The sequence below is a fragment of the Neofelis nebulosa genome, chromosome 7 (assembly GCF_028018385.1).
Source record: "Neofelis nebulosa isolate mNeoNeb1 chromosome 7, mNeoNeb1.pri, whole genome shotgun sequence".
NCBI lineage: Eukaryota > Metazoa > Chordata > Mammalia > Carnivora > Felidae > Neofelis > Neofelis nebulosa.
The window spans coordinates 114,167,050-114,191,266 of NC_080788.1; the positions used below are offsets into that span (position 1 = coordinate 114,167,050).

Here is a 24,217-nt window from a genome sequence, read left to right on the forward strand (position 1 = left end):
CCTCTGCTTCTTTTACTAAGTGGTTAGTTGCCTGCCTGGTAGACATAAACACCTTCTGACAAAGAAATGTGAAAAGAGTTGGAAACCTGCTGTTTGGAGACTATTCTCCTACTAGACATCCAAGAGATCTCCAGAGATCTATTTCAGCCTCACATCTATGTAAGTACAATTTCAGTGCGAACCTGAGGAAGAAGGAAATGGATAGTACTTGCATGAATTCAAGTACTTCAAGGGCAAAAATGTCTATTTTCTTTCCATCTTCCTCTTTTCCTTCTAGTTTCATGTCTTATACTGCAACCAGAACAGCAGGAAAGCTCAGAGACTTAACTCTAGCTACTGAATTTTTCTTAAAAATAATTTCATTGAGAATTTGCGTTAAAATGAAAGCAAGTTTTCTAATTGTTTTTAAATTTTGGTTTTCTGGGCCGCCTGGGTAGCTCAGTCTATTAAGTGCCCCACTCTTGGTTTCGGCTCAGGTCATGATCTCATGGCTTCGTGAGTTCAAGCCCTGCGTGGGGCTCTGTGCTGACAGTACGGAGCCTGCTTGGGATTCTCTCTCTGCCCCTCCCCCACTTGCTCTGTCTCTCTCAAAATAAATAAATAAACTTTGAAATTAATTAATTAATTAATTTTGGTTTTCCAAACCATTACCCCAATTTTCTTTCATTGAGTGAGAATTGAATGAACTTTTGGAAAGACAGTCACTTTTCATTATTCAAATGGGAGAGAAGATCCAGAATACAGGGCTTTCCTGTTCAAAGCTGAACGATTAGCTGGGGGCCCCATGGGGAGAATGGGGTCCACAACAGTCCAACCTTCTCAAAGGTGTGACCAGAACTGCAACATAGAATTGTGATGCAGCAATCCTAAAAATATGTTTACTAGTGTGTTAAGAATGTTTAAAAAAAAAAACCGTCTAAGGAGATGTTATGCTTCAAAGTGCTATGAAGAACCAACCTGAAAGCACAAGTACCCCAGAGAACAAGTAATGGGTAAACACTGCCATTTAAGAGCTTTTATGTAATTACAGATGAGAAATAACGCACACAGAAGAAAAGGCAAGATAATCTAGGTGGTCAGTATAAGGGCGTTCACTATAGAATTCTTTTTGTTTGGTTTTGTTTATTCTTGAGAGAGCCAGAGAGAGAGCATGAGCAGGGGAGGTGAAGAGAGGAGGGAGACAGAGGATCTGAAGCAGGCTCTGCACTGACAGCAGCAAGCCCGACTCAGGGCTTGAGCTAAAGAACCATGAGATCATGACCTGAGCCGAAGTTGGGACACTCAACCGACTGTGCCACCCAGGCGCCTCTCACTATAGAATTCTTAAAACTTTGCTATAGGTTGGAAAATTTTTTATAATAGACTACCAGTGGGAAAAGATCAAATGGGAATGGTAAATAGCAAACAATTATAGACACCCTTCCAAATTAAGTGATCAGAAAAGGCCCGAAAACATTTCCATGTTGGCTCCCAGACTCCTGCTCCCTCCCTTTCCCAATTTCCATTAAAGTCAAACTGTCACCAGTCCACAAAATTCACAGTGACTTCATTCATTCCTGGGAAAATCAAGACATTCCACCACCGCCCACAGGTGAATATACTTCATATCCACACTATTCTTAGCCCTAATAGGGCCTTGGTCATCTTGAAACATTACCCAGAGAAGGAAGTCTGGTGATGTCATGGGAAGTCTGGAGCAAAGCTGAAGTTCCATCCCTGAAATATATACAGCTCATTGCCTCTCTGTGTTTCATGTCCCCATTAAACTGCTGGCATTGGTTTCTGATTTGTAATCCAATTTAATATGGAATCTCTCTACCTTTTCTTTTTACTAAAGTAGCCAACAATGCTTTTTCAAATGACAGTCATATTGTAATTCTCCAGAAAAACGCAACCTTTTGTAACTATCTCCTGAATTAATCTTCATCCGGTTAAAGCCAAAAGAGAGAAAAGAGGATGGGGGGGGGGGGCACTAATTAAAAGAAATAACAAAGAATGTAAAGAATCTGCTTGTGACAGGATAAGTTAGGGTCCATCTCAAATACAATTAGATTCCTTCACGCTCTGTAACACAGTTAAAACCCTTATACACGCTCTCCCCGTACAATACTTGCTTAATTAGATGTAGAAAACATTTATGGAGCCTAGGGAAAGGCATAAATTATCACAAAAACATAAACTGTGATTGTGAAAATGAATACACAATCCTTGTAGAACAAGTTATAACAAAAGATTCTGTGTATATGTGAAATGAAGCCAGGTTCCCCTGATGCCCTATAGCAAGTCTGCTTTGTTTCTCTGCTCTATTTCACACATTCATTCAAAACCTATTTACTGTAATTCTATAACATATATATTCACTGGCCCTTTGATGTGATCAACCTTTTTTAATACTAAAATTTACTTTTTATTTATGAGTTTTATACTGCAGACCTTTATTGTACATGTAATGTTAATAAAGCAAGATAGTATGAACTTCCATAAAGAATTTGCATAAATAAGCCTTGCTTTATTTTTAAAATATTTATGTAGAATCTACAAATGGTGTACTCATTAATATGAGTAACACTGTTGCAAATTTCACTTGGAACATCTCTTTGCTCAGATTTCTCATCACAATGATTGTGGTCATATCATTCTCTAAACTGCAGTGGTCACAGGGCAACGCAAGAAAAGCATAAATGCATAGGAATTTATGCTTCGTTATCTGCATTTATCCTTATTAAAAATGTATCCATGGAGGGGCGCCTGGGTGGCTCAGTCGGTTAAGCATCCGCCTTCAGCTCAGGTCATGATCTCACAGTTTGTGAGTTCGAGCCCCGCGTCAAGCTCTGTGCTGACAGCTCAGAGCCTGGAGCCTGCTTTGGATTCTCTGTCTCCTTCTCTCTCTGCCCCTCCCCCACTTGTGCTCTGTCTCTCTCTCAAAAACAAATAAATGTAAAACTTTCTGAGGGGAAAAAAATGTATCCATGGAAATAATGGAAATGTTCTAAAGTGAGATTATGGTGATGGCTGTACAATTCTGTAAATACACTAAAAATCATTTAAATGAGTGAAGTTGATACTATGTAAATTATATCTCAATATCTCAATAAAGCTATATTAGAAACTGATCCATAAGTAAAATTATTAAGAGAACAAAAATATCTGGAAAAGTCCAGCCCACACAAATTAGAATTATTTTGAATCATCGTAATTAATAACAAAATCTCAGTAAGGGTTGCTAATTGGATAAGAGGGCTGGGGGCTATGAGCTATCAGGCTGTTCTGGTCTTCCCACAGGAAAGTACAGCAGAGCACAGGGAACTTACCAGAGTGAGGGCCATGAATTATCTACTGCTTTTTAAGAGAAACTCATTTCTCAAGCATCAGCTTAGCCACTGGGCACAATTAATTTTGGTACATCTTACAGAAGACTGTGATGTTCCAAATAGGTCCACACCATGATTGGTAACTCCTGCTTTTAAAATATTTAATGTTATAGGAAAATATTAATATGTATTATATGTAACACACAATATATATATCTAACATACAACATTGTGTATTTTACATATTATATAAATATATATTTATAAAACTAAAAAGATATATATACCAAAACTTTAGTACTATCTCCAGATATTGAGAGTAAACCTACTAAATAGGGTCTTCTTTAAATTTTTTGAATGTCTATTTATTTTTAAGAGAGAGACAGAGTGTGAACAGGGCAGAGAAAGAGGGAGACACAAAATCCAAAGCAGGCTCCAGGCTCTGAGCTGTCAGCACAGAGCCTGACACAGGGCTTGAACTCTCGATCATGAGATGGTGACCTGAGCTGAAGTCGGACGCTTAACCGACAGAGTCACCTAAGCGCCCCTAAATAGTTAATTTAACAGTTGATGATTATGCTTTGGGATCTTTGACAAAATGTGTGGTGGTGTGTGTGGTTAGCCAAAATTGGTTTCATAGAACAATTCATATGTCTCAAGAACAGTGCAGTCTCAGCTCATGACCAGGATAATGGGAGAGGTGTGGGCAGGGTTTGTGGTGGACAGATTGGTAATCTCGAATGACAGTTACAACAAAACCAGTTAAAATTCACACATTTATTTTTACCATCTATACACATGATCCAAAAGTGTCAAAACAATTCTGGAACAAATGTTTAGAAACGAACACCACACAGGTGAAGATAAAAGATTCTGTTCCATTTTCAGCTCCTTAGCTGATCTCCTTTTTGTTCCAGAGTTCAAAAGGGATGAGAAGGGCAAGGCCCAGTGTGGCTGCAAATTCACTGCAAATTCCTTCTCTGTGGCCCTAATTTCACAATTACACTTGCACCCTCAGGTTCTTGCATCAAAGGGATCCTGGGGACCACATAAATGACTGCTGGAAGGGGCATTCCCTAGTCCTAGTGACCACAGAGAATCCACAGATTATCGTGAATTTGCTAACCATAGACATTGCAGGTTGTCACTTTTCTTAGAGTGATTTTTTTTTTTTAATGTGCACTTTGTCACTCACTTCTGGATGAGCAGAAGTTGACTACTGCATTTCATCAGATCTAAGATCCATCAATTATTATATCCATTATGTTATGGACCACTGAGAAAGAAAAAAAATGCTAATTACACAATTAAATGCTTTCTCATTACTTAGAAGTTTTCCACATAATGTCTGTCATACTCTATTCTGTCATCCTCTGTGCATTTCTTAAAAGAGTGCTCCACTCCAGTCTCTGGGAACTTCTTCCTAAACTCTGACAGGTCTTCTGCAAGTTTTATACTGGAACTTTCTTGACCACATCAGAAGGTATCAACAAAATGTTTTCAGATTATCATTAGAAACACATTTTATTTTTATCCAAGTATAAATTAATATACAGTGTTATATTTCAGGTGTACAATATAATGATTCAACAATTCTATACATTTCTCAGTGCTCATCAAGATAAGTGTATTCTTGGGATGCCTGGGTGGCTCAGTCAGTTAAGCACCTGACTTGATTTCAACTCAGGTCATGAGCTCACAGTTTGTGAAATCGAGCCCCGTGTCAGGCTCTGTGCTGACAGTTCAGAGCCTGCTCAGGATTCTCTCTCTGCCTCTCTTTCTGCACCTACCCCGCGCATACTCTCTCTCTCTCTCATAAATAACTTAAAAAAAAAAAAAAAAGAGGGGCAACTGAGTGGCTCAGTTGGTTGAGTGTCCAACTTCAGCTCAGGTCATGATCTCACGGTTGGTGAGTTCAAGCCCTGCGTCAGGCTCTATGCTGACAGCTCAGAGCCTGGAGCCTGTTTCAGATTCTGTGTCCTCCTCTTTCTGCTCCTCCCCTGCTCGCATGCTTTCTCGCTCTCTCAAAAATAAAGATTTTTTTTTTTAAATTAAAAAAAAAAAAAGACAAGTGTATTCTTAATCCCCATCACCTATTTCATCCATCCCCCTATTCACCTCACTCTGGCAACCACCAGGTCTCCATAATTAAGGATCTGCTTTTTTGTTTTCTTTGTCTGTTTTGCTTCTTAAATTATTCCACATATAAGCATATGGTATTTGTCTTTCTCTAGTGACTTATTTCATTTAGCATTATACCCTCTAGGTCCATCCATGTTGTTGCAAAGGGCAAGATCTCATTCTTTTTTATGGCTGAGTAATATTCTATTGTATATATACATATACATCTTTATTCATTCATCTATCATTGGGCACTTGGGTTGCTTCCACAACTTGACTTTTGTAAAAAAATGCTGCAATAAACATAAAGGTGCATATGCCTTTTTGAATTACTGTTTTTGTTTTCTTTGGGTAAAAATACTCATTAGTGGAATCAAATGGTAATTCTATTTTTAATTTTTTGACGAATCTCCATACTGTTTTTCACAGTGCCTGTACCAATTTGCATTCACACCAACAGTGCATGTGGGTTCCTTTTTCTCCATATTCTCACCAACGCTTGTTATTTCTTGTCTTTTTTATTTTAGCCATTTTGACACATGTACACTTATATCTCCTTATAGTTTTAATTTATATTTCTCTGATGATTACTGATGTTGAGCATCTTTTCACGTGTTTGTTGGCCATCTGAATGTCTTTGGAAAAACGTTTATTCAAGTCCTTTGCCCATTTTTTAATTGGGTTTTGTGTGTGTGTGTGTGTGTTGAGGTGTATAAATTCTGTAAATATTTTAGGTATTAACATCTTATTGGATATATCATTTGCAAATAAATTCTTCCATTCAGCAGGTTGCCTTGTTTTGTTGATTTGGGGTGGGGAGGGAGGGGTTGGTTTGGGTTTGTGTTTGTTTTTATTTTTGTTTTTGTTTGTTTGTTTGTTTGTTTTTTGCTTTTTGTTTTGGTGTAGTCCTGATAGTTTAACTTTGCTTTTGTTTCCCTTGCCAGAGGAGACATATCTGGAAAAGTATTTCTACAGCTGATGTCAAAGAAATTACTTCCTATTTTTTAAAGTAATTTTATAGTTTCAGGTTCACATTTAGGTTTTTAATCTATTTTGAGTTTATTTTTGTATATGGCATAAAGATGTAGTCCAGATTCATTCTTTTACATGTAGTATCCAGTTTTCCTCATACCATTTGTTAAAGAGACTATCTTTTTCCCACTGTATATTGTAGATTAATTGACCATAAAAGTGTGGGTTTATTTCTGGACTCTCAGTTCTGTTTCATTGATCTATGTGTCTATTTTTGTGCCAGAACCATACGATTTCAATTACTACTAGCTTTGCAGTGTATCTTGAAATCCGGGATGTATTGCCTCCAGCTTTGTTCTTTTTCAACGTAGTTTTGGCTATTTGGGGTCTTTTGTGCTTCCACACAAATTTTAGGATTATTCCGGTTCTGTGAAAAATATTGGTATCTTGATAGGGATTGCATTAAATATGTAGATTGCTTTGGACATTGTGGACATTTTATCAATATTCATTCTTCCAATCCATGAGCGGGGAATGCCTTTCCATTTGATTGTGTCATCTTCAGTTTCTTTCATCCATTTTATACTTTTCAGAGAACAAATCTTTCACCTCTTGGGTTAAGTTTACCTCAGTATTTTATTCTTTTTGGTGCAATTATAAATGGGATTGTTCTCTTAAATTCTTTCTGTTACTTCATTATTAGTGTATAGAAATGCAACAGACTTCTGTCTGTACCCTTCAACTTTACTGAATTCATTTATCAGGTCTGGTAGTTTTTGGAGTTTTGGAGTAGTTTTTGGAGTCTTTGGAGTTTTGTATTTATAGTCTCATGTCATCTGCAAGTAGTGAAATTTTTACTTCTTCCTTACCAATGTGGATGCTTTTTATTTCTTTTTCTTGTCTGATTGCTGTGGGAAGGACTTTCAGTATTATGTTGAATAAAAGTGGTAACAGTGGACATCCTTGTCTTGTTCCTGATCTTAGAGGAAAAGCTCTCAGTTTTTCACCATTAATTATGAAATTAACTGGGGTTCTTCATATATCGCCTTCATTATGCTGAGGTATGTTCCTTCTAAACGCACTTTGTTGAGGGTTTTTATCATGAATGGATGTTGTACTTTGTCAAATGCTATTTCTGCATCTTTTGAAATGATCATATGGTTTTTATCCTTTCTCTTATTGATGTGATGTATCACACTGATTGATTTGTGAATATTGAACAACACTTACATCCCGGGAATAAACACCACTTGATCATGGTGAATAATTTTAATGTGTTGTTGGATTTGGTTTACTAATATTTTGTTAAGGATTTTTGTATCTATGTTCATCTGAGGTATTGGCCTGTAGCTTTATTCTTTTTTGTAGTATCTTTGGTTGGTTTTCAGGGTGATGCTGGCCTCATAAAATGAATTTGGAAGTTTTCCTTCCTTTTCTATTTTTTGGGTAAGCTTGAGAAGAATACATTTTAACTCTCCTTTAAATGTTTGGTGGAATTTGCCTGTGAAGACATTTGGCCCTGAACTTTGTTGGGACTTTTTTGATTACTGATTCAATTTCATTGCTAGTAATTGTCTGTTCCTCTATTGCTTTAGGATTCAGTTAGGCAAGATGATATGTTTCTAGGAACTTAACATTTTCTTCTAGATTTTCCAATTTGTTGGCATACAATTTTTCATAATATTCTGTTATAATATTTTGTATTTCTGTGCTGTTAGTTATTCTTTCTCCTCCATCTCTGATTTTATTTGAGTCTTCTCTCTTTTTTTTTTTCTTGAGGAGTCTGACTAAATTTTTATCAACTTTGTTGACCTTTCCCAAGAACCAGCTCCTGGTTTCATTGTTCTATTGATTTTTTAGTCTCTATTTCATTTATTTCTGCTCTAATACTTATTATTTCCTTCCTTCTATTGGCTTTGGCTTTGTTTGTTGTTCTTTTTCTAGCTGTAAATGTAAGGTTAGGTTGTTTATTTGAGATTTTCTTGCTTCTTGAGGTAGACCTATACAATCTTCCCTCTTAGATCAGTTTTTGCAAAATTTCAAAGATTTTGGACTATTGTGTTTTCATTTTCATTTGTCCCGAAGTATCTTTTGATTTAGAAACACATTTTAAATGACAATTAAATGCAACCCATGTAGTACAATAAATGTACATAATTTAACATGAATAACCATAATTAAATTTGCGCATATGCAGCCAAATAACAACCACCATGCAATTCCCTCCCCCCCCCCCCCCACCACCAGCTGAGTGATCACAAGGAACATTCCATTTCAGAGTTAAGCTGAGGAAAAATTTTCTTAGAATGAATGAAACTTGGGAAATATGAAACTATAAGTGAGCAAGAGGGAACCCAGGGCAGCAAATGCTGAGTAAATTATACTTTTTTGACAGAGGGGCAGGTGTCAGTAGACCAATATAAGCTCTCAGGTGCTCACTATGTGACAGCCATGGTGTTCAGTGTTTCCTATACATCACTCTGTTGAGTTAAGTAGTTTTATCATCATTTTATAGATGAGAAATTTGAGCTCAGAGATGTTAAGTAACATGCCCAAGGCCACAAAAGTAGGCGACAGAGCCCGAGTATGAACGTGGATGTGTCTGACTCCAGAATCCTTTACAGTCCCAGTTATACCAATTTCCACACTGGCCTATGGCATTGAGTTCTGTAGTTATTATGGTTGTGGTTTACCTTGTCCAGGTATTCCTAAAGGGGTTATTTAAATCAGAATTTTACAGAGAGAAAAAAGTATTGTCTGTAGTGACTGCAAGCACAATATGGAGAACGATACACAAGTGACAAAATAGTGAGCTGGAAAGTTAGTAATATAGGCTACTCTGGCTTTTTATGGGAAGAAAATAGCTCAGGTTTCTTATGACCCTCCATTGTACAATAGTTATTTGAGTCTATATTACTTCCTTTGTCACATTATCAAATATCTTACTTGCTTTAAGAGCCCAGGATTTTACCATTTGGCAATTTCAGGTCAACCATGAGCTATGAACTTGTGACTGTCTGGTTCCACTCACCAAAAGACCATGATTAGAATCATTGACAACAGCTCAGCTCAGATATAAACAGCAGCCCTCTGAGCACTTCACCCACCTTGCTTCGTTAGGAAAACTCTTTCTAAGGCATGGACCTCTCAGGTATGAAATAAAAGTAAGGATTTGTACTGAAATTTTCCTCCTTTGTATGCACTTTATTTTCTATTTTTGTTTCCTTCACAAAAGACTTCACCATGAAAAGGAGGAAACCCAGACTGAAATGAGTTAAAACCTTCGTCTTGGAGAGAGGATTGTGGCTTGGCCCTGAGTTAAGGTGAGATATGTTGATGCATACTAATGAGACCATATTAAGCTCTACATCGTCACATACTCTCCTTCCCTTTCTCTCTCCATTCTGTCTCCTTTCCTCTCCTTTCCAAGCTGTCTTTGCCTCTTTTCCTCTTCTGGAAACTCAGTGGACCAAGAATGCTACTTTTCTAGATCTCAAGAGGGAGACACATGAACTCAAGAGGGAGAACATGAAGAGAGAGTTTGAGCTGAGAAAGATAAGTGTAAGAAATCACAGCTGTTCTTGAAAATGGAGGGTGAACAACTGCTGTGATTTTGCTTGTCACCCTGACCCAAAGGGTTGCTGACCTTTGTCTTCTTTCCTCCATTATACCTTGCTTTCATCCGATAATGCTCTTTTGTAATGATTTCTTGTCATGTTCCAGAAGATCCCCCATATATTTAGGCCCCAAAGAATCCAGTTGATGTTTTGATCACTTGCTGTGTCCTCTGTCTCTGTTAAGGCAGTTTCACTGTCTTTCAACAAAGTGATGATAGTATAAATGCTTTGTGCTGTTGGGTAAGTCATGAAAGAGAGAAAACGTAGATGACAATGAGACTTTAGGTGCTTTTTTCCTACCATCCAATCACTATAAGGGTCCTTCCACTGTTGTTGCAAAGGTCTTTTCTAAGAAACCGTGGCTAAATAAAGCCTTTTTGCACTCTAACCCTCAGAACCTGTCCATCTTCTCTAGATCTTCTTTTACACCCCCCATCCTCTTCTCTATACCTTTTACTTCCTCTTTCCTTGTAGTATTATTTCCATTAATATCTTTAAGACATCACAAACATACAGAAATATTGCAAGTACACTACAAAGGTCTTTTTTTTCCTGAATCTTTTAAGAGTAATTTGCCAACTTGATGCCCTATTACCTCCAAATACTTCAGTTTGTGTTTCTTACCATCAAGAGTATTCTCCTCCAGAGCCAAAATTTAACCATCAAAATCAGAACATGAATGTTGCATATTACCATCATCTAATCCTGAGACCCCATTCAAATTTTACCAGTTGTCCCAATAATGGGCTGCCTAGCCAGTTAAGAATCACAATTGCATTTAGTTATCATGTCTCTTTAGTCTCCTTCAGTCTGAAAAAGTTTCTTAGTCTTTTCTTTGACTTTGACTTGCATTGATATTTTTTAAGATCACAGGCCAATTATTTTGTCAAATATCCCTCTAACTGGCTCTGTCTGATATTTCCTAATGGTTGGATTTGGGTCATGCATCTTTGGGAGGAATATCACAAGGGAATGCTCTGTGCCCTCATTGCATCCTATAAGATAATGCACCATTTTGATTTGTCCCGTTACTGATGTTGTTCATTCACCACTCCACTATGATGGTGTCTGCACGGCTTCTTCAATGTAAAGTTACTTTTTCCTCCTTGAAAATTAGTAAGTATGCTGGTGGAAGGTACTTTGAGCTATGTAAATTTCTGTTCCTCACCAAACTTGTAATTTATTCATTTATTTATATCAGTATAGATTCTCAAGTTTTCCTATTTTATTTGACCAATTCCCCTGTATATAACCAATTACCCTCCTCCTCTACCATCCTCTCTCCTGCTCAGACACCCTCCTCACCATGCTAGGCTCTGATTTCTTACACTGTACTCCCCTTATCCTGACAACAGAGGTGTTCTTGCCTCCTTTGGGTTCTGAGCCAAGGCTCCCCACTCCCCCAAGTACAGATTCCTGCCTCTCTTTGTCCCAGCTAATGGATTGAAGACAAAATTGTTCAGGAATAAAAGGGAATAGGAAGAAGGACGTCTTCTGTATTCTTTGGCGCTCCCTCTTTTTCCTCTTTTCCATCTGTCCTGACCTATCCTGACCCCTCTCACCCTTGCCAACTCTTGCCAAGTCCTTGCTTTCCAAGCACTCAAGGCAAAATTGAACCATGGACAGTGGCATAAGCTCCTCCAGTCAGACTATGAGGGTTTGAATCCTGGTATGGGGACTTAGTTCCCATCCTCTCTGTTTTAGATGGTGGTGGTGGTGGTTTTATCTCTTTCCCCTTTTTATCCTCTTAATGCTGTTTCTTTCTTTCTCATTCTTTTTCCATTTTGGCTTCACTCTAGACTGTTTTACTTCCTTGCTTTTCCAGACTCTTTTTACTTTCCCCATGTTCATGTACAGATGTGTTGAAGGGAGGCATTGAGTTGCCACCAGCAGAAGGTCTGATGGGGAATTCCCATGCCCACACTCATATGCTTAATGGGATGTCATGTAGCAGTGGTGTCTGCATCCCATGACCCTGGCTGGGACAGCAGCAAGACACGTTCACTACTTACCCCTTCACTTGAGCAAAAGGGAAAAAAAGAGTTTCTGAGGAAGGACTGAGGTGGAACTATACACCTGAGGCAGAACACATAAGCAGCTTGCTGGTTAAGGAGCCTTCCTCTAACTGGCAGGGAATTTGTGAAAAGGGAAGGGTGATCTTTTGAAAATACGAACAGAATTACATTCTGAGACCACGTTCCCTTCCTGGAATTCTGTCATTTCTGGTAGATAAGAGGTGAAATCCAATGATGTATAGCCATTTTTCTTTGTTGAAGTAGTTTCTGGGGAGAGAGCCAGAACGAGAGACCAGAGGAGATAGACAACAGTCATTGGTTAGAAATCCTCATCCAAGAGCTAAGGATCAGTCAAGGGTGAATGGTCAGGAAAAGACGTTCTCAGTGTAGTGTAGTTTTGATACAGTTCTTCACAAAAAAAGGATTTGAGAACTCTTCATGATGGCAGGAGCAGTGGTACTATTAATTAGGAAGACAGAACATAATGGTTTGGGGGATGTGGTGTGTGTGTTTCAAGGCCTCCTAGAGAGGTTCTTTCCCTTTCCTAACTGCCCAAATAAATAAGTGTTGCCAGCCCCATTCCCCAGGCATTTTCTGTTACATGGATCTTTTCTAGAGTCTTGAGAGCTCTAATCATCCAGTATCCTTTTTTTTTCTTTTTTTAAGTTGCTTATTCTTCCTATAGAGTGTAAGCTGCATAGGGACAGGGATCTTCTCAATCGTGTTCAGATGTATCACCAATGCCAAAAGCAGTGACTGGCATATCATAGATGTTGATAAAATTTGTTGAATTAATAAGTAAGTGAGGCAACTTCATCATATTAAATTTTCTCTGTATCTGTTCATTGTATTCCCATCCCCTCGACTCTCTGATGTTTGTGAGTAAGCACCATGAAGAAGAACAATAGGAACTCTACCACAAGGATCAATAAGCAAGATGCCATCTCCGTCCCACCCTTCCAAGATGCAGGAGATCTTCAAAATATGTTGGATGGAGGAGAGTATGCCCCTTTTGTATCTCCTCCCATATTAGAGAGCAGTTTTATCCAGGTAAATCATATTTGAGCCAGAATTAAGTTCCAATAACTTCAGTAATTAATTTTCTCAAAGAAACTGAAAAGATTGGGAGGAGAATTATTTTAAATGTGATAAAGGACTGCATGAGACAGTTAAAGGGAATAGTTTTGGAACTTTAACCAACCTAAGATAATTATAATGTTAAAGGAAAATTCATTTCAATTTTTCCTAGCAAACTCTCACCCAGGAATTCTGTTCTAACTCTACCATAATTGTCATTCTATCATGTCTTCCCAAAATGACATGAAGGAATTACAATGAATTCAAACATCTCGCCACAGGAAAGCATTCAGATGGCTCCTTTCTTAGATTTAGAAGACATTTTAAAGAATAAAATGTATGACATGACTGAGTATTAAAATGAATTTTGGTTGGGATGAGCACTGGGTATTGTATGTAAGCGATGAACCACGGGAATCTACCCCCAAAACCAAGAGCTCACTTCCTCCTGCACCCTTTTCCAATAACCTTTCACAAGCTCTAATGAACACTGGGAGAGGTAGTTAGCGCTCTGTAGACCAGACACACCCCATATCATAACTGGGTAAGTTATTCCCTTCGACATACACAACCTCTCAAGGTTAGTATGTTTTGGCAGCAAGTTGCCACAGGTTATGCCTCAAATTTAAACAAAAAAGAACAATGATCTCAAAGTAAAAGAGCACAGCTCCCTTGCATGGAGTCATCGAGGACCCTGGTCCTCTCCTTTTGCTCTATTACCCTCAGGTTGGCTCCCCTCAGGACATTACATGCAAACAGGATGGTGACAGCTGCCAGAAACAGACGAAATGCTCTCATCCTAGCAACTTTCTGTGAGGGCTGAGAAACTGTTCCCAGAGCCACCAGGAGGCCCCCACTGTGTCTCATTGGCCAGGAGGGGGTCACATGCCCCTGCTGAAAGCAAGCATTGGCAAGGGGATGAAATCACCATGACCAGTTTAGGTTTATCAGTATTTAACCCCAGAGCTGGAGCACCATCCCTGAGGGGCAAATACTGGATGAATTCTGAATGCTGTTAATCAGGCATGGCTTTGAGTAGGTCCATAGTGTGGGCTACAACCTTTTTCTGAGTATATCTGTTTTTAAGTGATTTTTTTTTTTTTTTTTTTTTGAGAACGTACAACTGAGAAACCAAGTGTTGCCCCTCTTTGGCTTCCTTCACATCCCTGTCTAGCCACTTTTCAGTCTTCTCATCTTCCAACTGGCAGAGATTTTTACTGGCCAAGATTCTTTGATTTGGGGATTTTTGCACATGCTATTCCTCTGCCTGGAAAGTTCTCCTGTCCAGCCAGTTTATCTCATATTGTTCAGGTCTCAGCGAGAGGTCTCTTCCTCTGGGAGATTTCTCTGACCCTGTGTCCAGGGTGTGCTGGAGCAGCTAAGTGTTCTGGAAGTTTGCAAGTCTACTGTTTAACACAGCCATTATTAAAAATTAGATTGTATAAACTTATATACTCAAACCTCATCATTCCTATTATTTTACTACATTTTACTATTATTTATGCTCTTGAGGTTATGGATATAAAAATTTGGCAAAGGTCAGTGAAGACTTGTGTGAGAATCAATTGACTATATTGAATTTAAAATGAAGAAAATTGTAAATATCATTGTTTGTAAATTGTGCTACTCATCTTTTATAGCAGTAAAATATGTAATTATCATATGCATATCTTCCAGGAGATAGTTGTTACACATTTACCAGCACACCACTGCCTATATCTCCTCTTAAATCAAGTCTCCTGTTATATGCTTCACAGCACAGCACCCTGACCTTGTACTTGGGAATACTTCTTGCAATAATGATTAGTGACATGTTTGCTTAATGTTCACCTTCCCTGACAGAACCCCCATGGCCCAGGGACTGTGTCCGTCCATTCACTGTGATATTTCTTTTATTTTGAAAAAATGTTTTAATGTTTATTCATTTTTGAGAGACAGAACATGAGCAGGGAAGGGGCAGAGAGAGAGGGAGACACAGAGTCTGAAGCAGGTTCCAGGCTCTGAGCTGTCAGCAGAGCCTGATGTGGGGCTCGAACTCATGAACCACAAGATCATGACCTGAGCTGAAGTTGGACGCTCAACCAACTGAGCTACCTAGGCATCCCACACTGTGATATTTCTAAGATTTCACATCAACAAGTGATTGAACAAATGCATCATGGTTCATTTCTCCATTATTTTCTGCACTGCTCAGGTAAGCCAGGTTGTTGGGGCCATATACTTTATCACAAAACTCCTCTTCCTGTTCTCTACCTTAGGTTAATAGGAGAGGTGAATCCATTTACCTTCACAACCGAGCCAACTGGGTGACTGTAGGCATCTGCTCTTCCAGTAGCACCCACAAGACCCCCAATGTGATGCTTCTGGCACATCTGACTCCTGAAACCCAGAAAGATACAGAACCCCTATTTCAAAGTCTCCTGACATCTCCTTCTCCAGAGAACCTGGTGCTCACCAGGTGAGTTACAAAGGGAAGAGGTTAAGGATCTCTCAGAAAACGTGCTTTACCCCTGAGAAACTGAAAATAGAAACACCAATGATATTTGCTCCAAGGGAGCATCTCACTTGCACTGTGCGACACATGATAGAGTTGTGTCCTCAAAGTCTGGGAAAATAGCTTATGACAAGCTGGCAGTCAAACAGGTAGTTAATTTTTAAAAACTAAACCTAAGTAACAGGAACTGAAGATTCATAATAAACTGCCTCTCTAGGGCATGTCCTTCTTTGCCCAGCATCTCAGCCTCCATCAGAATTAGCTCTGGTCTTGGGGCACCTGTGTGGCTCAGTCTGTTGAGCGTCCAACTTCGGCTCAGGTCATGAGCTTGCAGATCGTGACTTCCAGGTCCTCATCGGCCTTGCTGCTGTCAGTGCAGAACTTTGGATCCTCTGTCCCGCTCTCTCTGCCCCTCCCCAACTTGCACTCTCCCAAAAATAAATAATTAAAAAAAAAAAAAAAGGATTAGCTCTAGTCTTGTCTCAAGCCACTAACTTGCTGTATGACCTAGAGCAATCACTCAACTTCTCTCTCAGCTTTCCAGGATTAACTAAGTAGGACAACTTCTCAAGATAAATAGTTGATACTCTGATTTTTTAAGCTCATCAGAGTCTTAAGAGTATGCTTTGAGCAAGATGGCCCTCAGGAGCCTGGTTACATGTACTAAAAATCAAAGTTTTAAGCCTCAAAAGCTAAGGACCAGACCTGGGAACATGGTGGCCACAAGAAGGTACTGTTCAACCTTGTGCCTGCCCCAAACCAGGCCCGTCTGGGAGACAAGCCTGTTTCCCTGAACCTCACTGTCACAACCGCTATGCAACATAAAAGGAAAGGCCTTTTGACAGGTCTCCAATCAGGCCTCCAGATGACATTTGTGTTTGTTCACAGGTTTCTCCCTCTACAGTTTCTGACTCTTTCTGTGCACGATGCTGAGAATATGCGCCTCAAAGTAAAGCTGGTCAGTGGTCGAGCCTACTACCTGCAGCTCTGTGCCCCTGCATGTAAACAGGACACCCTATTTTGTCAATGGGTGGAACTCATCTCCCTCTTGAATCAGGAGAAAGCCAAAGCTTCCAAACTGTCAGAAGTCTCAAGCCTCTCGGAAATCACCAATAGCACAGATATCACAGGTTCAGTGGACATCATGGATATTGCAGCATTTGCAGCCATACAGACCCCGCACATGTACACATGTTCAGACCCTGTAAATGCCATAGAAAGCATTGATTTCTCAGAATTCACAGATGTCACCGATGTCACAGACATCACAGATGTTCCAGAAAATGAGGTCACAGAGGCCCCAGATATAAAAATTGTCACAGAAGTCACAGAAGTCACGGATGTCTGTGATGTCCCAAACAAATCGGAGGTTACAGTGGTGTTTGAAAACGATGACATACTAAGGGCCAAGCAAGAGGAAAAGGTATGTGACATGGAAGACTCATTCTTAATAATCAAGAACAGGAGTGATAACCAAGATCGCCCTTCTTGGTTAGCTCCTTGACATTGATTATCAAAATGCTGTGAAATGTGCTCTGAGTAATTTTAATGAGATAGTATCCCTGAGCCCCAGTATAAAGGAGTTGTAAGACATATCCTGAAAGAGGCGTGACCATGCTTACCATCAGATTTAACCCAGTATCAGAAAGCTGTGGTGGGATGGAAAGAACTTTGGGACCAGGGTCAGAAGACTTGAGTTGGAAACTTGCCCTGCTGCGTATCTGTTTGACCAATCCATTGAAGCTGTGTGAGCCTCAGTTTCCTCATCTCCAAAGCGAGGATACTGATATGTAAGGGCTATTTTAAAGTTTAAATGTATATAAAAGTACACACTACATGGAAGGATGGGGTGAAATTTCAGTGGGTAAAAGTGAGGGTGGAAATAGAAAAATAAAATACCAAAAGAAGTAAGTTGCTTTAGAAAAAGCCAGAAAGTGAAAAACCACAGAGCCATATCCAAGAACAGTTAGTTCAGTTTGGCTGGAGCATAATATATACGGAAAATATTGGGATATAGGATTCGAAAGTTGTCTGTAAACCTTGAATGCCAAATTAAGAAGCGTGGACTTTGCTCTTTGGGCAAACTTTAACTGTAAAAAACCTCTGTGTGAGGGAGTGAAGGAGCTGTGTTTTTAGAAAGGTTAATCTGACGGTAACATGGAATGTAGATAAAGAGAGAAGTTTGAGGACTACTGAGGAAAATCTCCATGGGGCCCACAAGAGAAAAGTCATAAAGGGCAAAGATAAATATTTTACAGAAGAAGCAACTGCAATAAATATCGTGGAGAAAATTTAACCTCACTAGTAATCAAAGGAATGCAAACTTGGGGGAAAAATAACCTATAAAACTGTTAATTAAAAGAATAAAAATAGGGGCACTGGGTGGCTCAGTCAGTTAAGCATCCAACTTTGGCTCAGGTCATGATCTCGCAGTCCATGAGTTCGAGCCCCATGTCAGGCTCTGTGCTGACAGCTGGGAGCCTGGAGCCTGCTTTGATTCTGTGTCTCCCTCTCTTTCTGCCCCTCCCCTCTCACACTCTGCCTCTCTGTCTCTCTCAAAAATAAATAAACATTAAAAAAAAATTTTTTTAAAGAAGAAGAAAAATAGTCAGTGTTAGTAAAGATGTGGTCAACTTGGAATTCTTATAGGTTTGTGGTAGGGATGAGAATTGGCCCAAACTTTCTTGAAATCATCATGAATCAAGAACCTAAAAATATTTATACCCTTTGATTCAGTGACTCCATTTCTAGGAATCTTTCTTAAGGAATGAATCAGAAATAAGAATGAGGATTTAGCTGTAAAGATGTTAATTATACTATATCTATACCATGTTGGTAAAAATGAAATAACGAAAATTTGAAAGTAACCTAAATATCCACCACAGGGGAATTGCTAAACAAATGTAAATCTACGAAGGACAGGTGCCTTCTTTATTTTTTTCAGGAGCAACAACAGTATCAGGCAAGACCATAGACAGTCAGTAAATATCTATTAAATGAATGACTACTCTGTAGTTATTAAAATTGTTGGAAAAATTTTTCTTGCAGAAATTTTCATGATTGGGAAAAGTTGAGTGAAAAGTGAGTATGATTCCTATTACATGAAAATACATTTCATGCTCACACACAATAGAAGGTGAGAAAGTCATACTGTTAACAGCAGTTTATTTCTAGATTCTGGGATTAATATTTTCCTCTTTACACTTTTCTGAATTTTCTATTTCCTACAATAGAAATAATTTTTAATTCAAAAAAATTCAAGCAGTTTTACACACTTTTTAATGACATGAGGAGAATGCTTTTAATAAAATCGTTAGGATATAGAACTGAAATGTTATCACAAAGAAGACACTTACAAAATAAATAAATGGGCACAAAGACTAAATGACATGTGCCATAGGAGTAGTTATTTCTGGCCAGTGGCCTTAAGCAGACAATAATATTCTCCCTTTCACTTTATATCTTCCAGGATTTTCTAAATATTCTACAGTAAGTATGTGTTACGGAAAAAAACGTGTTTTCTTTAAGGAAGAAGAGTATTGTATTATTTTCGAGGGAAGTCAGGAGAGGCGATGGACTAGGCGGTGCTGATGGGAGGAGGAGGGTGCAGGTATGAGGGATGTCAGACAGACGGAGTCCTTAGGACCCACTGACCAATTCCTCTGAGGCCCGAGACAGATTCTGAGGAAGACAGTGAGTGGTGAGGAGAGGTGATGCATTAATAGAAACCAAGAAATCAAGACAACAGGAGAGATTTTATAGTATTAATTCTAGGTATTGGTTCTAAGTCTTTTGAGAAATAAATGCTTTTGTCCTATTGTGAACCTCCCAACTCATGTCACCTGGTAAATGCTCTTAAATAAAGAGCAACATTAGATTGGAGAGCAGGTGGCAAGGCATTTCTAGACAACCTTCCATGCCCCGACAATTCAGAAAGAGGAAATGCTGTAATTAAATACTAGTTTTCTCGTGCGAGGTGACAGCGGTGTGCCTGACCACAAGAGCTTCTGAATGGGCTGTGTCAGGTCCCACACTAGAAGCCTCTGATGCCTGCCTGGCCTCCTCAGTGGCCACACAACACCAAGCGTCATTCCCTCATTACTGCGCCCAGGCACTCGAGGGCACTCAGTTAATACGAATGACATGATTACTGTATTAGATATTGCTCCAGAAATCATCTATTTCTGTGTGACACCGTTCTGTTGCCTGATTTGCTGCTGTTTATTATTTTCAAAGGAAAAAATGGAAAACATTCTGAAACCTGGGTGTCTACGAGATACAAAAATTAAGAATGAATGCAAAGAATCCTCAAAACATGTCACCATCTCAAATGTAACACTGACTTTCGAAGGTGAACCATGTTTTCATTCTACTTTGACTCCAGAAGAAAGTGACATAAATTCATTCAAAAGGATGAGCATTATTAGAACATCTGAAATAAGGACAACTGATTTTAGCAACACAGCTCTCAAGGCTGAGGAATCCAGGTAAGTGAGGCAGGGAAACGTCAGGGATGCTAAGACGTGAAGTAATGTAAGTGTGTGCTTTAAGGTCCCCGCAACTCTGGCCCTTGCTACTGAACAGTCTCAGCTGTAAATACAATGTAATTGAATGATGCCATCATTAACTCTCAATTATCCACTGAGCCTGGGTGGCTCAGTCAGTTAAGCATCCAACTTCGGCTCAGGTCATGATCTCACAGCTTGTGAGTTCAAGGCCCACAATGGGCTCTGTGCTGACAGCTCAGAGCCTGGAGCCTGCTTCAGATTCGGTGTCTCCCTCTCTCTTTGGCCCTCCCTTGCTCATACTCTATCTCTCTCTTTCTCTCTCTCTCTCTCAAAAATAAATAAAAATTTAGGAGCGCCTGGATGGCTCAGTCGGTTGAGCTTCTGACTTCGGCTTGGGTCATGATCTCGCGGTTTGTGAGTTCGAGCCCTGCATTGGGCCCTGTGCTGACAGCTCAGAGCCTGGAACCTCCTTTGGATTCTGTGTCTCCTTCCCTCTCTGCCCATCCCCCACTTGTGCTCTGTCTCTCTCTGTCTCTCAAAAATAAAAATAAATAAATGTATAAAAAAATTTTTTTAAAGTAAATGAAATTTTTAAAAAAACTAAATTATCCACATTCAGTTTAACGTTGTCAAATTTTTATTTCCCTATCAACTTCTCACACCCTTCAGTTCACATTTGAGTCTATCTGGTATCAACTGTGTGTGGCTGAAGAATACAGGATAGAATCAGTGTCCACAGTTTGGAGTTAGACTATGGGAACTCTTTCTTTCATCTTTATACTTCTATTTTCTCCTCTATGTATTTCTCATGCTTTTGTACATTTCCAACTAATAAGTTAATAACCTGAAAAAAAATTTTTCATAATTTTAATACACAGTTGCAAGCTGAATGTGAGGGAGCACTGATGTATTCTAAAGATAAAAGTTAATCCAATAATTTCAGAGTAACTACTAAAAAGAAACCAAAGAAAAACACAGAGGTCTAAATGCTTACAATAGCAAGACTGAAAATAGGGAATGTAATGAACTATGTCTAAATTCTTTTTTGTTTGTTTGTTTTTATCTTGAGAGAGAGATAGGGAACAAGCAGGGGAGGGGCAGGGAGAGAGGGAGACAGAATCCCAAGCAGACTTTGCACTGTCAGTGCAAAGCCTGATGTGGGGCTTGAACCCACGAACTTGGAGATTGTGACCTGAGTCAAGGGTTGGACACACTCAAGTGACTGAGCCACCCAGGCGCCCCTGTCTAAATTCTTTTTAAATATAAAAAAGGAGCAAGGGAAAACAAAAACAAACCAAAAAAAAAAAAATAAACGAGAAAAATTATTAGTAATGTGACGTTCCACAGGGTTTGGCTGGTTCTTCAAAAAGAATGACAAAACAGGCAAACCATTGGACAACTTTTTTTAAATAATAAAATTAGAAATTTAGAGGTCATCATCAACTAACAAGAACAGTAAAATGTTATTGAGAAATATCATATACAGCTTTTCTTTAATAGCTTTGAAACCCTAAGTTAAATAAATGACTTTAACAAAAATACAAAGAGGCAAAACTGGCATAGTCACAAACTTGAGAACATAGAACAACGTCACCCAGGAGCTCCCACGAAAGAGAAAAACATAGTTGTGACTTTTACTGGACAGGGTTTTAGATACTCTAAGAATTATCTCTATTTAATGTAAAATTCTCTTTTAAATATAGAAAAATTATGTTATGTTCTCCTAATTTTTTGAAGCAAATAATTTGTTTGGATTATAAAGACTGACAAGAAATAAAATTCTAGATTAATCCCTACTTAAGACAATAAATGTTAAATTCATAGAATCTTAGCGGGCAAAATGTAGCAAGCGCTTAACATGAAATTAAGGAAATATAAGTCATTATTTAAAGGAAGAGCAGGGGTGCCTGGGTGGCTTAGTCGGCTAAACGTCCGACTTCGGCTCAGGTCACGATCTCACTGTCCGTGAGTTTGAGCCCCGTGTCGGGCTCTGTGCTGACAGCTCAGAGCCTGGAGCCCGCTTAGGATCCTGTGTCTCCCTATGTCTCTAGCATTGTCTCAAAAAATAAACATTAAAAAAAAAAATTTTTTTTTAAATAATTATTCCCAACCAGAGACAGCATTGTGGGGTTTTTTCTAATGTTTAATTTTTTTTTGAGAGAGAGAGAGAGAGAGAGAGAGGGAGAGAGAGAGAGAGGGAGAGAGATAGAGAGAGGCAGAGTGCAAGCTGGGGAGGGGCAGATAGAAAGGGAGACAGAATCTGAAGCAGGTTCCAGGCTCCAAGCTGTCAGCACAGAGCGGGGCTCGAACTGAGGAACCCGCAAGTTCCTCAGTTCTGAGCTGAAGTTCTGAGCTGATCTGAGCTGAAGTTGGATGCTTAACCAACTAAGCCACCCAGGCGCCCCAAGAAATTTAATGAAGAAATTGTTTTTAATGAAAAATTATAGAAGTGTTCTACTTAAAACTTAGAATAAATTAAAGATGTTCCTTATTAACATTTCTATGTAATATAATTTAAGGGAGTCTAGCAACTGCAATAGGACAAAGAAATATGATTAATAAATGAGATTTTTAAAAATCACTCTTTGCAAATAGAAATTTATATTTAGAAAACTTGACAATCATCAAAAATATTAGTTTGTAAACAACTTTAGGATAGTCACAGATTAGAAGATAAACTCACAAAATATCATTTGTTTCATGATTTTTATTAACAAACCAAAAATACATTGACAAAAGAGAATGTATTTTTCAAAAGCAGCAATAAAAATTAAATATTTAGTGAGAGTGATAAGAGACCTGTATACATGGAATTACAAAACTCTAGTGGCAGAAACCAAAGACACTTCAATAAGGAAAAATAAGCTTTCTATCTGGGTAGGTATATTTAAGACAACAAAGATGACAAAGCCTAAATTAATTTATAAATTTAATATAATACCAATTATCTCAATAGGATATCTCATAGAAATTATAATATAAAAAGTATGTGGAAAAGAGAAGAGTAAGAATCTCAAGGAAACTTGGGGCTGGAATATATCGAGGGATTCAGTTGTATAAAATCTTAAGCCGTATTATAATTAAATGGCCATCAGAAAGTTTAGGATATAGACATTAAGACAATAAAACTGAGTCAAACTGATAGAGGTTCAAAAAAAAACATGAAAAAAAGCAAAACTCTACAAAATGTCAGAGATTTATGCTGTACCACAAAAAAATTTTCAGATGGGAAAAGAGTAAAATATTTTTTAAAAATTTTAATGTTTATTTATTTTTGATAGAGAGAGAGAGTGAGCAGGGGAGGGGCAGAGAGAGACAGAGACACAGAATCCGAAGCAGGCTCCAGGCTCTGGGGGCTCAAACTCACCAACTGTGAGATCATGACCTGAGCTGAAGTTGGATGCTCAACTGACTGGGCCCCCAGGTACTCCAAAAGAATAAAATATTTTAAAACTAAAATAAGCTAGAAGAAAATGGAACAGTTGAAATTGCCTCAATTGCATAAGAAACATCACTTCTTGTCCTTTGAAGCAACAGAAGAAATTTTCAATGGCAAAGTTTGGTTCATTCTTTCAAAAATATTTACTGAGCACTTTCTTTGTGCTAGGAACTGGGGATACAGCTGTGAATATAAGTTATAGGATGTTTCATTCTAGTGGATCTAGATAATACACAAATAAAATACATTATGCCAGCTGGAATGTGCTGTGATAAATACAAAAATAGAGGGGTGCCTGTGTGGCTCAGTCAGGTTAAGTGTATGACTCTTGATCTCAGCTCAGGTCATGATCTCACAGAGAGATCATGGTTTGTGAGACTGAGTCCCTGTGCTGACAGCTGGGAGCCTGCTTGAGATTCTCTCTCTTCCTCTCTCTCTCTGCCCCTCCCCCACTCACGCTCTCTCTCAAAATAAATAAATAAACATTAAAAAACAAAATAAAACGGGGTACCTGGATGGTTCAGTCGGCTGAGCTTCTGATTTCTGTCAAGTCATAATTTCACGGTCCGTGAGGTTGAGCCCCACATTGGTTTGCTGCTATCAGCACCAAGCCCACTTTGGATCCTTTGTCCTCTCTCTGCTCCTATCCCACTTGCACGTGCA

At 38.7% G+C, this 24,217-nt stretch overlaps 1 protein-coding gene across 13 annotated transcripts in view; it reads left to right on the top strand.

Annotated features, from left to right (window-relative positions):
• Positions 1 to 24,217, top strand: part of GARIN2 (golgi associated RAB2 interactor family member 2) — a 34,419-nt gene continuing 10,202 nt past the window's right edge. For 5 of the 13 annotated variants that reach the window (XR_009264564.1, XR_009264565.1, XR_009264566.1 and 2 more), the window contains exons 1-6: positions 3 to 159; positions 9,640 to 9,727; positions 12,924 to 13,086; positions 15,372 to 15,571; positions 16,496 to 17,030; positions 19,844 to 20,094. Coding sequence is in view for 10 of the 13 variants with exons in the window: in XM_058739389.1 (XP_058595372.1) it covers positions 12,928 to 13,086; positions 15,372 to 15,571; positions 16,496 to 17,030; positions 19,844 to 20,094 (1,145 nt within the window). In the remaining 3 variants the exon portion in view is untranslated. Of the gene's footprint in view, positions 160 to 9,391; positions 9,556 to 9,639; positions 9,728 to 9,894; positions 9,966 to 12,919; positions 13,087 to 15,371; positions 15,572 to 16,495; positions 17,031 to 19,843; positions 20,095 to 24,217 lie in introns of all 13 variants that reach the window. The other 8 variants (XM_058739380.1, XM_058739388.1, XM_058739386.1 and 5 more) reach the window with 7 other exon arrangements.